This window comes from Lotus japonicus, chromosome 5, assembly GCF_012489685.1.
Source record: "Lotus japonicus ecotype B-129 chromosome 5, LjGifu_v1.2".
Classification (NCBI taxonomy): Eukaryota; Viridiplantae; Streptophyta; class Magnoliopsida; order Fabales; family Fabaceae; genus Lotus; species Lotus japonicus.
The window spans coordinates 7,901,965-7,918,872 of NC_080045.1; the positions used below are offsets into that span (position 1 = coordinate 7,901,965).

At 37.6% G+C, this 16,908-nt stretch overlaps 1 protein-coding gene across 1 annotated transcript; it reads right to left on the reverse strand.

Moving 5' to 3' along the window:
* Window positions 1-2,013: 2,013 nt before the first annotated feature.
* Window positions 2,014-9,910, reverse strand: LOC130716629 (serine/threonine-protein kinase STY8-like). The gene is made up of 5 exons (XM_057566611.1): window positions 9,632-9,910; window positions 9,144-9,434; window positions 8,383-8,893; window positions 2,471-2,613; window positions 2,014-2,323 (listed from the first exon to the last, which is right to left on the reverse strand). The coding sequence occupies exons 1-5, from the start codon at window positions 9,866-9,868 to the stop codon at window positions 2,135-2,137; spliced, it is 1,371 nt and encodes a 456-aa protein (XP_057422594.1). The 5' UTR covers window positions 9,869-9,910; the 3' UTR covers window positions 2,014-2,134.
* Window positions 9,911-16,908: the final 6,998 nt, after the last annotated feature.

The window sequence follows — 16,908 nt, forward strand, 5'->3', positions numbered from 1 at the left end:
AAGCTAAAAGCTCATGATACCATGTTAGAAACAATGAATTGATTGAATGATTCTTCTTAGATTCAATGCTTGAAGATTACAGTTTTTATACAAGTTCCTAATCAGTGAAAGATAAAGAAAAACTAACTAACTGAACTCTAACAATCTCTAACTAACTGTAACTAACTGCTAACAAACTAACAAACTCTAACTGACTTGACTTGTGAGTCAAGTTGCTAATTTAAATTACAATAATTCCAATATCACCACCAATCGGGACATTGTTATGCAGTGAGAGATAAGTAGAGCAAACAGAATTGGTCCCTTCTGAATTTATCCTCCATATCCAACTATCACTGATTTCCTTTTGAGGGGAAAAATTCTAAATATCAGAAATCAAAGCATTCCAAAGGCTGAGCTCAAAGTCCCTTAAGCTTCTCTGATCGTCCATTTAATATCCCAGACCCAAGCATCATGTGACCAAGTGCCCATATAATTTATGCTATTCTCCTTCTGAATGGACAAGTTGAATAGCCTGGGATATTTGATACTCAACTTCTCTTGGTTACACTAAATATCAAGCCAAAATTTTGTCTTGTCCCTTTTCCCTATTTTCCTACATAAGTTTTGATCAAACCAATCACTATTACCTTCGGGGAAGCATGTTTTCTTGAGGTTCTGCCACCAATGGGAAGCCTTGGACTGGTTTGGTTGGCTATATTTTGCTAAGAGCACTTGGCACCAAAGACTATCTTTCTCATGAAGCAATCTCCATCTCCACTTGCACAACAATGCCACATTGAACAGACCCCAATCCTTGATCCCTAGTCCACCCTCAATATTTGGTTTACATATCTTCTCCCAACTAACCCAAACTATCTTGTTGTTCAACTCGGCTTCTCCCCATAAGAAATTCTTCATGATCTGGTGGAAATTCTGGATGACGCTTGCCGGAGCTCTAAAGAAAGAGAGGAAGTAAAGTGGTATTGAGGATAAAACACTTTAGAAGAGACAAACATATCCCCCAAAATAAAGAGTTTTATTCTTCCAAGCCACCAATCTATTCTTTACTCTATTCAAAACTAAGTCCCAAAAGGAGATTCTTCTAGGATTTCCCCCAACCAGCAAACCAAGATACTTAAACGGGATATAGGTGATTCTATACAATGGAGGAGTGTGTTCAAGCCTCTAAGAGTGTGCTCATCCACCTTTACACCTATCAACTTGCTCTTATGGAATCTTACCTTCAAACCCGCCGCCAACTCAAAGCACCTGAGTATACATTTAAGGCTCACAACTTTCTGGAAAGAAGCTTCCCAAATAAAAGGGGCATCGTCTGCAAATTGGATTATGAGAAGTGATCAAATCCACCGCCTTCTTGAGAAGACCATTAAGTCCTTCGGCTACAATTAGGAATAAGAAAGGCGCCATTATATTAGGTCACCCTGTATGAGGCCCTTCCACATCTTGAACTCCGATGTCGGGCTACCGTTGACTATAACAGATACAAAGTTAGACTCTAGGCAACCCCTTATCCACCTTACCCATTTATCGCAGAAGTTCATCCTTTGGAGCATGTAGATGAGGAAATCCCACATTATCGAGTCATATGCTTTCTCGTAGTCCACCTTGAACACTATGGTTGGCTTATGTTTGTGCTTTGGCTTCAGAAATAACTTCGTTAACATAGGTGCATAAGTTAGTGTCTGCTTATTAAAGTGAGTTATCCATTTATTTTCTTTCGGATAAAAGTAACAAAAGTTAATGTGGACCATAATATAGTGTTTAATGGATGATATTAAGGGAATATGATAAGATTTTATGGTTAGGTCTCATATGTATTACACCAATTAGTGGATATTAACAAATTTCGCCGTTGAAAGTTGTGAAAGGAGCTAAAGAGAAAACCTAGCTATTGTTAACACGTTGTTGGATTTTTGGGATCAATCATGACAATTCTTAATTTTTCAACTTGGAATGTCATCTACAACAAGTAGACCAAAACTTAGTTTTCTAACTTACAGACAATCTTGCTAAACAATATAAATTTATGTTAAAATAGATGTTTGTAACATCTTTTAGCGGGATAAGTTGGACCAGAATTGTTAGCTGGGTTTTAGAACGACAATCACAACATTCTATAAATAGCTTAATTTTAAACAATAGTGGAAAGGAACTTCTTCACATAACTTTTGAGGCAAAGAGTGATTTTTGCGAAGGATGGTCGAGTAGATGGATTTCCATCCCAACAAAGGCAAATGAGGTCAATGAGCTCTTCTAGGTTGTCAACATCATTAGACGGAAGCTGAGGCCGTAGCTTTCCTTCCACGACTTCCATGGCAATCTAGTTAAATGTTTTCAAAATATAAAACATACATGACATTGAATCACAATCAAATTTCAGATTGCTAATTGAAATTTACATCAAACTAATCTATTAAACATGTATAGAAAAATTCAACAAAATAGGCCTCAAGATAGATGTTGATACCTTAGTAGGACCATATTCCGTCTCAATGTAAGGGTAATTTCCAGTTAGTAGTTCATTTAGTATTACCCCATAGCTATACACATCACATTTTTCATTATAAGGTTCACATCGAATCACCTCGGGTGCCATGTACACATAAGTTCCTATAAACAATATAAAAGGAAATAATATCATTAGAAGCCCTCATCATTTTCAACAAAAAAAAAGGAAATATAATTTCAATCAAACTTTATATACTTTTTATGAGAGAAACTTAGTCTTTTAAACTTTAAAAATGCACAACTTGGTGGCCTTATTAGTATGATATTCACTACTTAATTAGTATTTGAGTGAGGTTGTTCTTCTTGCTTGTTTCTTAGCTTTGAGAGCTTTCTTTTTGTGCAGTTTTTTTATGTTGCTTTTGGGTTGGGGCCTGTGTTGGGTATTTCTTTGGCGGACTTTTGTTTTTCTGCTATGTAATGTTTTAAGCCCCTATTTTTATTTGGGTTGTCTCCTCTTCTTGTCCCTTGCTTGGATATTGAAGTTTTTTATGATGAAATGAAATCATTTTACTTAAAAAAAATAAAAATGCACAACTTGTTTTTTAAGCATCCTAATTTGTCAAAACAAATTAATTAGTCTTTACTACTAAATATGAGCACTAAACCCTAGACTCTATGGCAGTGTTTAGTGAGAGAACAGAACAAAATAGAACAGAACATAACGGTACTGATCAAAAGAACAGGATGGAACAAGACAATAATGTTCTGTGTGTTGTATTTGGTAACTCTAAGTCATTAGAACAAAACCTAAATTTTAATTACATATATAATTATGATAAGCTAATTAAGACTGCACTTGTTTCAATTGAAATAATACGATTTTCTAAAAAAAAAACCTGAAACAAATGCACTTTAAATTCGCTTTCGAAAAAAAAAAGTCAAAATGATATGCTTTCAATAATGATATTTTGAAAAGCTGAAACACAAACAATGAATAAATGGAGATATGAGTTCCCTTCCGTTTCACCCTATTCCACGGAACCAACGTGTCCTTTAAAAGGGGCTTGTTGTCCTATTTCTTTCCAACCTATAAACACGACAAACGTAGAACGAAACTCATATGTCATATTTCGTTCCCTTTTAATCTATTTACCAAACATTACCTAAATATTTCATTAAATATAATCATAAGCCCACCATATTATGTCCTGTTGCACTAACAAATGTTATGCGTAACAATTCTGGATGATTTTCTTTTCGAATCGCCCTTTTGAAGAGATTCAATGGGACAATTCTACGATGAACCAATTTCTTTTAGTGGCAAAGCCTTCATTTTGTCTTATTGTTTTCTTTTTTTTTTTCTTGTTCAAACTATTTGTGAAAGTCAATAAGAGCTCTTATATGTGTGCACAAATGAGCTGACGGTTAAAGCAAAAGTTAGCAGCATTTTTGCTAGTGCGTGTGTGACGATTGTGGGTTGTGAAAAACAAACTAACAGAAAGAGTAGAATAGAAAAGTTTCTTGCGTTTGAAAACTTTCAATTACTTATTCATTAACCTTCAAAGCCTATTTATACAACTTGACTTTCACTATACAACTAACTCTAAACAACTAACTTTAACACCCTCCCTTAAACTGAACTTGCAACATGCAATTCAGTTTATCCTATTGATCTTACACACACCCAACTGTGATCTCAGTTTCTCAAACAACTCAACCTTCAAAGGTTTGGTCATAATATCTGACAGCTTAATAGTTGAGCTATTATCACAGTGTATGATTGAGCACTTGTCCTGAACATGACCAAGTGAGAAAAGAATTCTTCTAAGCCAAATACATTGACAAGCACATGCAACTGCAGCAATAAACTCAGCCTCAGTTGTTGAGAGACTAACAACTGCTTGCTTCTTTGAAGACCAAGCCACAGATCCTGAGCCAAGCATGAAGACATATCCAGAAGTACTTTTCCTGTCATCGATATCTCCAGCATAATCACTGTCAGTATAAGAGACCAATTCCCTGTTTCTAGCTCTTTTATACTGAATTCCCATATCAACTGAGCCACTCAAATATCTCATCACCCTCTTAACACTTTGCAAATGTACATCTGTTGGCTTCTCCATGTATCTACTCACAAGGCTGACAACATACATCAGATCAGGTCTGCTCACAGTTAAGTACATCAAACTTCCAATCATTTGCTTATACTGAGTAGCATCAACTTCAGCTCCACCACCCTTTTTATCCAACTTAGTTCCCGGAACCACAGGGTTTTTAACAGGGTTACTATTCTCCATGCCAAACCTCTTAAGAACCTCTCTAGCATACTTACTTTGACACATGAAGATACCTTCTGTGTTCTGCAAGATCTCAACACCCAGGAAATAGCTCATTCTGCCTAAGTCACTCATATCAAATTCCTTCTCCATGGATGACTTAAACTCACTGATCATCAGCTCACAGTTTCCAGTGTAGATCAAATCATCAACATACAGACTAACAATAATCACCAGATTATTCTTCCCTTGCTTGACATATAGTGTATGATCTGCCTCTGACCTTACAAACTTTTGTTTCTGGAAGTAGGCATCAATTTTACTATACCATGCTCTAGGGGCTTGCCTCAGTCCATAAAGAGCTTTGTGAAGCTTATAGACCTTACTCTCAGCACCTTTGACTTGATACCCCTGAGGTTGATCAACAAACACTGTCTCATCAAGTTCTCCATGCAAAAATGCACTTTTAACATCTAATTGGAATATTGTCCAGCCTCTGATAGCAGCCAAAGCAAGAATGGTTCTTATAGTATCCCACCTAGCAACAGGTGCAAATACCTCAGTAAAATCCACCCCTTGTTGTTGTTCATATCCCTTAGCCACCAACCTGGCCTTATGCTTCTCAATCTCACCTTTTTCATTCAGCTTTGTCTTATAAACCCACTTAACTCCAATACTTTTCACTCCTTTAGGAAGTACTGCCAGCTCCCAAGTGTTATTTTTTTCAATAGCCTGTATTTCCAGATCCATAGCTTTTCTCCAGTGTTCACTCTTAGCTGCTACATCAAATGTCATAGGATCTGAAGCAATGGAAAGAAAGCTGAACTCTTCACCCTGGAGCTCATCAGTGAGAGCAAAATTACTGTGTCCTTCATCACTCAGATCTTCTCCAGACACAAACTCTTTCATCCATACGGGTTGTACAACACTTCTCTTGCCTCTTCTTTCCCTCTCCTCTTCAAACACTCTAGGTGCTGTACTGCCTGAGGCTCCATAATTGTCCACCTGTTCAGAGAGATTGTCATTTGAACTTGGATTAGCATGCAGCTCTATCTCACTTGTTGTAGATGCAGTAGGATTCTCAGTTGTGTCAACAACTTCTTCATCATCTTTTTCACCAAGATTCTCAAGCAACTCCACCCTTTTTGTTCCTGACTGCCAATCCCAGCCACTTGATTCATCAAACACCACATCTCTACTGATCAGAATCTTCTTTAACACTGGATCATATAGCCTATAAGCCTTGGACTCTTCACTAATTCCCAAATGAATGCATTTCACACTCCTATCATCAAGCTTTTTCCTTTGACTATCAGGTATATGAGCATGGGCTACACACCCAAAAATCCTGAAAAATTGCACCGATGGCTTGCTTCCACTCCAACATTCCTCAGGTGTGATGTTCTTCACTGCTATGGTAGGACTTCTATTCTGTATATAGACAGCCCAGTTAACTGCCTCTGGCCAGAATTCCCTGGGAACTTGCTTCTCAGTAAGCATACACCTCACCATGTTCATGATTGTCCTATTCTTCCTCTCTGATACTCCATTCTGCTGAGGAGTATAAGCTGCTGTGAGTTGCCTTTTGATGCCATTAACTTCACAGAATTCCTCAAATTCCTTAGAATTAAACTCTCCCCCTCTATCAGTTCTTAAACAACACAGTTTTTCTCCACTCTCTTTTTCAGCTAAAATCTTGAATCTCTTGAAGCTTTCTAATGCACTGGATTTTTCACTTAAGAAATAAACCCAAGTTTTTCTGCAGAAATCATCTATGAAAGTGATGAAGTACCTCTTTTGACTGTGTGATTCAGGCTTGATTGGTCCACAGATATCTGAATGTACAAGTTGAAGCTTCTGAGAGGCTCTCCAAGTGCTTTTCTGAGGGAAGGAGTCTCTATGTTGCTTCCCATTCATGCATTCTTCACAAGGTTTCTCTGGTTCATTTAGCATAGGTAACCCTTTAACCATAGTCTTCTGTACTAGAGTCTTCAAGCCAGAATACCCTAGATGACCATATCTCTTGTGCCACATTTCAGTTTCATCCATGGCAGAGGTACTAAGACACCTTGGAATCAAAACAGTTGCAATCACTGCAAACATTCGATTAGAAGACATCCTTGATTGCATGATGAGACCCTTTTCTTTATGATAGATTCTACACCATCTCTTCTTGAAGGAGATGTTCAATCCCCTTTCTAGCAATTGCCCTATGCTCAAGAGATTATTTTTCAATTCAGGTATATAGTATACCTCTGTGATTACCTGGGTCAGGCCACCAATTTGAAGCTTCACCTCTCCTTTTCCTTTCACAGTCATAATGGAATCATCACCCAGTTTTACAGTGGTTGTGAAGTCTTCATTCAACTTGTGAAACCATGCTTTCGAGCCACACATGTGGTTACTGCACCCTGAGTCAAGAAACCACACTTTTCCAGCCATTTCTTCATGCTCTGTTCTTGCCATTAACATCAAATCCTCACATTCTTCCTTCAACTTTGCTGCTGAATCAAGGATTTTCAATTTCCCAGTTGTCACTGTTCTTGCCATGAGCAACAGTTCTTCATGATCTTCAATCAATTCTGCATAGTTGGCGCTCTCCTCCCAAGTTGGACATTCATACTGAAAATGGCCCAATTTGTGACATTTGTAGCATTCCACAGATTCTTTGTTGAAAGATCCTCTACCCCTGCCGCGACCACGATTTCCATTCCTTCCTCTACCCCTTTCAGATCTGCCTGAGCTTGTGGCTTTCAGAGCTTGTTCTTCCTCCCTATATCCCTTCATTCGCTGCTCCTGAACCAGAAGACTACTCTGAAGTTGATCTATAGTGATTGTGTCTACATCGTTGGATTCTTCGATAGAGCACACCACATAGTTGAATTTTTCTGTCATCGATCGGAGAATCTTCTCGACAACCAGAGTTTCCTTGATCACCTCACCCTGAATCTTCATCTTGTTCACAATGCTCAGCGTTCTTGCAAAGTAACTCTCAACTGTTTCCCCTTCCTTCATTGCCAGAATCTCAAATTCCCGTCTTAGGGCTTGCAATTGCGCCCTTTTCACCTTGGTGGAGCCCTGGTTCTTCAATCGCATTGAATCCCAGATTTCTTTAGACGAATCTTTATTCAAGATCGTTTCCAGAATGCTCCTATCGATCGATTGGAACAAGTAATTCTTGGCTTTAAGGTCCTTCAATTTTGCTTCTTCATGAATCTTGGTCTGCTCTGGGGTAGGGTTTTGTGTGAGTGCGGGGACTCCATCTGCAACGATTGGCCAATACTCTTTCGATCGCAGCAGGTTCTCCATCAGCAGTGCCCAGTGATCGTAATGCCCATCGAATTTTGGGACTGCAGGTTGTGCGAAGTTTGAACTCTCAGCCATGGCTCTCTCCTCTGTTTCAAGAACTGCGGTTCCTTTGGTATATCAGGCCCCGTGTGGAGCTCTGATACCAATTGTGAAAAACAAACTAACAGAAAGAGTAGAATAGAAAAGTTTCTTGCGTTTGAAAACTTTCAATTACTTATTCATTAACCTTCAAAGCCTATTTATACAACTTGACTTTCACTATACAACTAACTCTAAACAACTAACTTTAACATGGGTAAGCTAAAAATGTATGTACAGGTAATATTTTCAAAGAAATAATGCTTGCCTGTTTCTCCGGTGAGAGCCATTTCCCCGTCACCCAAGAATCTAGCATGACCAAAATCAGCAACCCTAACATGCAAAGAATCATCAAGGAAAATATTGCTGGGCTTCAAGTCACGGTGAATCACTTTGGGCTTTTGTTCATGGAGGTACTGCATGGCCAGGGCAATTTCCAATGCCATCACCACTCTATCTTTGAAGGGTGGAAACGGCACAGTTCTGTCTCTCTTCCGGTTCCCAGGGCCATGCAACCACTCCTTCAAATTTGAGCTCAGATACTCGGTCACCACCCATGCGTGGCGCGGAGGGTCAAGGCACGCACCCATAAGCTGAAGCACAAAACGGTGGCGTTGCCTCGATAAAGTTTCAAGCTCCTGAGCGAAGAAATCGACGCCGTTTTCTTTTGTGTTGAAGAAATCAGGTAATATGCACTTCACAGCTACATCATATCCACGCCATGTTCCCCTATAAATGTCTGCTGTGCTTCCTTGCCCAATTTTTTCTTCCAATTGAATCTGTACTATGATATAGTTATTTTTTCATAATAAGAGAAATTTTTGCATGTGTTCATTATCATGTACATTTTTTTCAAACAACAAAATTAAAATTAAAAAAGTTAGACAACTTTTGCTTTGATATTACTTTTGATTAATTGTAACTAGTTAATAACTATTAATGTATTCTTGCAAGAACTATTAATTCTTGAGATAAAATATTGTTGTGATATGTTTGATTTGTGAGAGTGGAATGCACATATGTACTAACCTCAGTTGGTTCAATATACCATCCATTGATTTTGGCTTGATTAGTGATGGCAGCTAGACTGGGATGGTGGTGTGAATGAGTGGGACTCTTGGCGGGGCTGGCAATGGTGCTGATTGAGGTGTGGATAGAGAGAGGAGATTGTTGAAGTTCTTCTTTAATGAGGTTCAATATTCCATTCTCCTGTGCTATCTGAAGGCAGTACCTCAAGTAGTCCTGTGTCCTTTCCATTCTTTTCTTGTACATCACTCGTAGTTCTGTTTGCTTTTGCACTTCCTTTTCTAAATTTGCCACCTACTTAAACGTGCACACACACATATATATGATACATTAGACCCTTTAATATATGTGGTCGCACTAATATAATTAATCAACTTTCGATGTTATTGATTTAAGAAATTAACAGTTTAATAGCTCATGGAAGAGTTATAAAAAAGCTCAAATTTTCTTAAATTTACACTTGAAATGATCCGAATCCGCATGAAACCTACCTTTGATTCAAGCCTTTGGTATTTTTGCTGATACTGACTTTTTTGCTGTGATGTTGAGGAATTGGATCCATTATTCTTGGAACTGCTGAAGCCTGCGCAGCATCCTACTGATACGGGACTAGGTGGATCCACACTCTGATGAAACTTTCCCCTGCGGGAACTTGACTTAGATGATTGCCGAGACAGGTGTGGAGAGGTTCCCTTCTCCTGAATTTGAGGGCTGTTCTTGACATTCATATTTATTTATTACATCAAATCTTTATTTCCCCAGTGATTATATAGAAATGTAGAGGGAAGCCCAAATGAAGTGTAAAGTTCCCTTAAATAATGTTGTATATACTTTTGTACCCTTTTTGTTGTCTAACTAATGCTAGACAACAATTTTGACGGACTTTGTGAGGAAACATTTTAATATATTATTAGCAAGCCTTTGGCTTTTGCCCCTTTTTTAAAAGATTGAATAGATCATTCTACATTTGAAACTCGAGATAAGGTATCTAGACCAGTAAAATTTTCGGAGTAACCAAGGACAAAGGTGAATCTATACTGTGAACAAGGAATTTTAAGAATAAAAAAACGATGCTATCTAGAACAAGTTTGGGCGGAGTTTGCTACTAGATACGCCTGCACAGAGGATAATTATGGAGTAGTATTTTAGATTCAACACAATATTGACCAATCAAACAAATTTCTGATTAAGGTAATTTATATTGAACTTTGTTTTTTTGGAAATGACAAGATTGTAAGATTGCAAGTGTTTAATCATTACCACCAAAGGATATCAAAGAGGAAGAGGCTACATCAACTCTTAGACAAATACTAGTAATAGTCTTCGAGATAATAAAGATGATTGCTATGAGATACTGGATTGAAAGTTCCAGAGAAAAAGGATCCAAGATTCAAGATAATTAGGTCATGTATCAGACCAATAATGTGTTTTAGTTAAGAAGTGGATGTTAATCTTTTCGATTCATAATTGTAAGATAACCACCGTTTCATAAACTTTGATTACTTTTTATCAATAAGTAACTTTAGATAAGTAACTATAGTTACTTTAAAGCTAACTTAGGATAACCACAAGGGGTGGCACAAGTGGGGAATGTGCATTTTCTTAAGGAATTTCGCATAGACTTCTAGCCTGGGTTCGATCCTCTCTGAGGTTAAAAATAATACATTTGTGGTTAGGGACATCACTACCGTATCTCGAGCCAGACTAGTCACATGAGACCCTTTTCTCCCGTGAAGACTAGTGGCCAAAGGATAAAAAAAACTAACCTCAGATACTTTACGTGAACTATAGTTAGTTTTAAGCTGTATAAATATAAAATTTATAATTAATTTGTTGATCTGAAACAAGCATAGTCTTAATTAACTTATGGTTTTGTTCTAATGAGTCTGAGTTACCAAACACAATACACAGAACATTATTATCATGTTCTATTATGTTTTGTCTTGTTCCATTCTGTCTGTCTTGTTCTGTTCGCCACCAAACGTTAGCTTAATATTGATTTTTTTTTTTGAAATGAGCTTAATATTGATTCTTACAAGTGACATTTGTATATATATATATATATATATATATATATATATATATATAATTGAAAGTGTTTCAAATGTGGAACCTAAACCCCAGCAGCAAGATTGTCGTGTGAACATTAGTCTGTGCCTTGTGTTTTGATTAAAGAGAACGCGAGAGACAGGTAAAAAGATTCTTGTATATTGAACTGGACACAAACATCATAATCATGGTAATCTTCAACGTCTCACTTGTGTGCTTTGTAGGATGTAAAGGGAAAGTGGATTAATTGTCTGGTGGAAACTTACATCGGGATCGCCAATCTCCCTTACTTTGTCTTTCCCCAACATAACAAAGCAAGAGACCGCGCATTCTGGTTTGGACCACAAGAACTAGCCACAGCGTTTGCGACCCTTGTGTTTATCTTTCGTACCAACCCATTCATGATAAGAAAAATGGTACCACATTCTCTTTGACACATGTTTTCTCTTACCGACTTGAGCATCAGAGTGTTTTATATGAGTAAAGCAACTCTGCTACACAAGATAAGTCAATTGAGGCCTTGCACCACTAATTAAAAAAAAATCCGAGCAATCTCGTTTCAAAAAGAACACATTCTTTTCATGTTAAGAAGTTCTTTAGAAATTAATATGGAAACTAAATCAAGGTTTTTAGTGAGAAACTTAAGCTTCTAGGGGCATGAATTAAAAAGTAAATTAATTCAAACATATATGAAACAAGACATCTGTTCCGGGGGACCCTAACCAGGAGCGGTCAGGGTACCCGCGGCGACCGTGGCCCTCTGGGACGTCCCTAATGTGGGACGACTCAGCATGAAGATCCCCTGTTAAGATCTGAGAAGGGCCCCACCACCTAGGGTAAGGACAAGGCCTAGGGCCCACCGTATAGGGGTTGACCTAGTCCAACCACCCTAGGGAGTAGGTAGACAAGCACAGATCCTTGAGGACCCCAGACCGTTGGATCACTGTTCCCTTGGCAGGAACCACAGGCAATCCAACGGCTGGCCATAACTAAGTATGAGCCATGCATGACGTTGCATGGCTCCAACCCTAATCTCACCTCCCCTATATAAGGAGTGCCTCTCTTCTATTCTAAGGTAACGTATTCTCACCATATTCACCATTTTCACTGCTTCCCTTACTGACTTTAGCATCGGAGTACCTTGCAGGAGCCCCCTCCGGGACGGAACCAACTCAGGAGCCCTTCAGCATGTTCAGATCCCTCCTCTCCTACCCCTTGCCAACAATAGCGAAGACAAAGGGTCAAAAACCAACAATAGCGAAGACAAATAAAACCCAAAAAATAGAAACCCCCAAAGCTGTATGAGCACCCGAGGAGAAACAAAACCCAAAGGACAGACCAATATAGCGAATCTGCAAGTGCACAGATTTGCCCGAAGTAATAAAAATATATTGATTCACAAGGATTGCGTACATTTATACTCAAAACTAACTGAATTGGTTGTGAGAGGAAGGAAAAATAAAACAAAAGAGTAAAAACGCACTAGGGATTCTGATTTCGTTACTCTCTCTCTTTATGTCTCTCCCCAGTTAGTTATAAATATGAATTCAATTTTTTATGTCAAGGTGCTATGCCTAGATGTCTACTTACCAATTCCTTAACTAAGTGTTCCTTCTAGATTTTTTTGAAAAGGAAGTGTTCCTTCTAGATAATTAGAGATAGTTAATTCCTTAGACCTAATACTAATTAACCAAAGATTAAGTTCACTTTTAGGCAATCACAGACAACTTGCTACACTTATTCCTAAGGTGCAAAGACCCTTGCCTAATTCCTCCTGAAATCCCTAAATTTTACCAACTTCCCAATTGAATAGAAAATAGCAAAAATAATCCACTCGTAATTAGATTCAGATAAAATTGAGAAGGAATTCAATAACTTAAAAGGAATCCATCAATATAACTAGGAATTGGTTCAACACATAGTTTGAGAGAAAACTAGATCAATCCCATGTACAAAATAATTTAGTTCCTTATGCCAAACAAAGAAAACAAATTAATCAAAAGAAATAAAAAACAAAAACTCATAACTAGATAGAACAGTGAAATACTTGCCCTAGAAGAGCCCTAATATCTCAGAGCAGCTTTCCTTGAAGTCTTAATTTGTCATAATGTGAAAATATGTGATAAAACTCGCAAAAATCGAGCTTATATATGAAGCTGACAACTTTAACCTATTTTCTTAAATTGAGTGGTGTGGACTTGTTCACCGTTGGATCAGGATGAAATTCGTATATAATGTTCAAAACACATTGATCTTCAATATGACTGGTCGGATCGCCAATGAAATGTATGTGTTAAGAGAAACAATTCATCCAAGTATCCGCCACATCCTTGAGAGAAATCTATCTTTGATTTTCTTTTCAATTAACTCTATCATTCAAATCTCTTTTAATATTCTTTTCAAATATACTTATCTTCGAAGTACACCTTCAATCCTGTTTTGATCTCCTCATCTTTTATCAAAACAAAAAATAACCACAAAAATATCTAATAAATCTATTAAAATACTAAATTAACTTTAAAATACAAATATGCTTGAAAGAACGAACCCAAAGCCACCAAAAAGAAAGTTTTATCCAAATGAAAGCCATTGAGAAGATTAATTGCCTGAGAAGCAACCTCCAACGAAGCAAATCTAACAAACCCGAAGCCATATAGCTTCCAACATCCCTCTCCCTTTGGACAAAGACATTCACAACACTTCCAAATTGAGTAAAAAGCCCACAAACCTGATGATAATCAACACAATATGAGATATCATCAACAAAAAGGGTGAAGGTGGATCAATAACGGGCGCCATTTGCCTTCCTTCGAGTAGATCCATCGTCATCGCACATCGTTTCATCACAAGGAGGCTTTCACACGTTTTTCGCCTTGCTTTGAACCTAGGTTTCGTCGTCGCTTGTCGTTTCAATAGCCAAGTGATCGTCTCTTTCCTTCCTCTGACTCGATATGTCGTTGTCGTTGTCGCTTCATCATCGTCTGCGTCGTCTTCCTCTTGCAAGGCGCCACTCTCAGATGGGATGCCGCTGATTGGGTTTTGAACCCTAGTAGAAGGGACGAGTGGTTTTCGACCCATCATTTAATTCTTGATCCTTTGAAGAAGATGAGGGAAAAAAATAAGGAAGCCGAAATCACAACAGCCAGAATGCAGAGAAGATGATCGATTGAAGCCATAAACCAATGCTTGGGTGAGTGCTAGTAGCCGCCTCCTGGGGCGACTTCCGTCTTTGAGTGAATGAGCTATGGGTTTGGAACCCTAGCAGAGAGGAGACCCGACACCTAACATATTGGAAGATATTGGAGGACCAATTAGCGAACATAATTTTATGATGAAAAACAACTTTTTTCTTTTGTGGTTTTTTTTTAACAGAAAACCAACCTTTTTAATCTAGATTTTTGTCCTCTAGGAAGCATGTTTCTTTCAGTACAATAAATACAGAAATTTTCTAGAATAAGCTAAGCCTACAGCCACAGTCTTGTCCTGTTTGCTTGTGATTAATCATCGTCTTAATTAACAACTACCACAATAATTGCTTTTACTTTTCCGCACAAACACCAGTGCTTTGAATTTGTTTCCATGCCAAGAGCATCATTTTCAGCCATGTGTACTATGTATACCAAACAGTCCCTTATAACAGACAACAAATTAATTGCAACCTTGCCCCCCCAATCATCAATTGCCTCCTTTGATCATAGCTTTATTTCAACACTACAGTAACAAACTGCACGTAACCATCAACACTAGAGATTTTAGTTTTCTTTTTTCAATGACAAAGCCTCTAGTTATTCATGAATCTTGTCGGCAGCAGCATATCACATCGTCTCTCCCTTTCAAATTTCACATTACCAAAATAATGTGAAAAATTGAGCTTTTTTTGATAAATGTTGACCAATTTTCTTCTTGAATCTTAATAATTTCATGTTCATGCTAAGAGAAATGGTAATCGTGAACCAAGTTGATTGGTATAGTGGTTCAGCACTTCATCCTTTAAGTAAGTAGTTGAGGATTCGAATCTCAACTCTTGCGAATAGAGAAAACTCCTTGGCCAGTCCCCTACCACTTAGTGCGCTGACTGCGGGGCGAAGGATTAGTCTCACAGTTGTCGGCTGTTGAGATACCTTGGTCAATATCAAAATCGTAATCGTGTGTTCATAGAAGTGCAGATTACATGGCTAGGAACTATTTCTCTTTCATCACTTCTATTTAGGTGAAGAGATTCCTTCAGGTCTTCTCTCTTTTGTTCAGTATATTGATGTAATGGCATCTGATCCTGTTTCTTCTTCTTAATTAATGGAGTTATTTTCAAAAAATAACTTGACATTAGACTTTTTATTTCAATAAAATGTATATACATTTTATAATAAAAAGTTTGATGTTAATGTTGTCGCGCCTGAAACTATGGCAATGAAAGCTGCATTGTTTAGAGTTTTTCGTTTTGATGTTTTCTTCTTATCGTTGTTTTCGTTGGTAGAATCATTATTGTTTTGTCGTTGGGTTGTATTTCGATTTGCTTTCTTTGTTGGGGATGTACTTATCCTTCGCCGAGAAGGTATATTTCTCGACTCTTTATGAATTCAATAGACCTTTTGCTTTAAAAAAAATTGAAAATTTATTTTTATGAAATATGTTGGTTTAAACCGGTCGAGAATGGTTGTACACCACCAATTTCACCCGATTCTAAAATCTAGTGTTTCCCTTTAAATGAATTGATTACTTGACTAGTTCCTAGTTCAACCAGATGTAAAAGTTGACAACACCCAATCTCTCACGAGCCTAGACCTCCAATTTGGCGTTTTTAAAATATTACTATGATCTTAACCTGTGAGATTGGCGCACACTTTGTTGCCAATAATTTGCAGTTTTGTGATGCACCGAGAGGATTTGTCCTTACTGTGGGAAGTATATACCTTGAGTTAAAGAAAAAAGAGATTAACACTATCATCACCCTCTCAAGTGGTAGCTGAATCTGCAAGCTAAGGCGTTTAATACAAAATTCAAGTTCGGTTAAGGAAGAAAAAAATAAAGATAGAAAGGAGAAAAAGCAAAAGCTTTCATCTCCACTTTCTCTATTCCCGTGGGGAGAAGATCTGCCTTTCCCTTTACCATCACAACCCTCTCAGTTTGCTTGTGATTACCATCACGAATCTCTCGTTTTCCCTCTTTCTTTTCCTTCCTTTCATTCCTTTACCTCATCTAACTATTCTGTCAGTATCCATCTCAACGTTAGATCACGATCGAGAATGAACACATCCCAAAACCTCTTTCTTTTTCACAAAATCAAGTACCCAATGCTCTTTCCTACGATACCCCATTTACCTTTCTTTTCATCATCATGTTCTTGTTCATTTCGAAAAATGGTAGATTACTAGATTCTATGACAGTAACATACATACATGATACACCTTACACAAATACCAAGATACGTACGCATTACAAAGGAAAATGGTAGTATTTTACAAAACAGAATAAGTGTTCCCTGTTTAGCTTTCACCAGTTTTGTTCTTACCATCACTTTCATCAGACTCATTATTATACCCATTCAAAAATGAAACAGTTTTTAACTTACATAGTTAAGGTAACATCAGTTAGGATTTGCATAAGGTACTTTGAACCAGTAAAGAAAAGTCTATTAGCAATAGCAAAGCCTATATAAAAAGCAACTAATTAATTTGTATACATTGTTCCTAATACATCAATCACAGCTACAATCATGTCA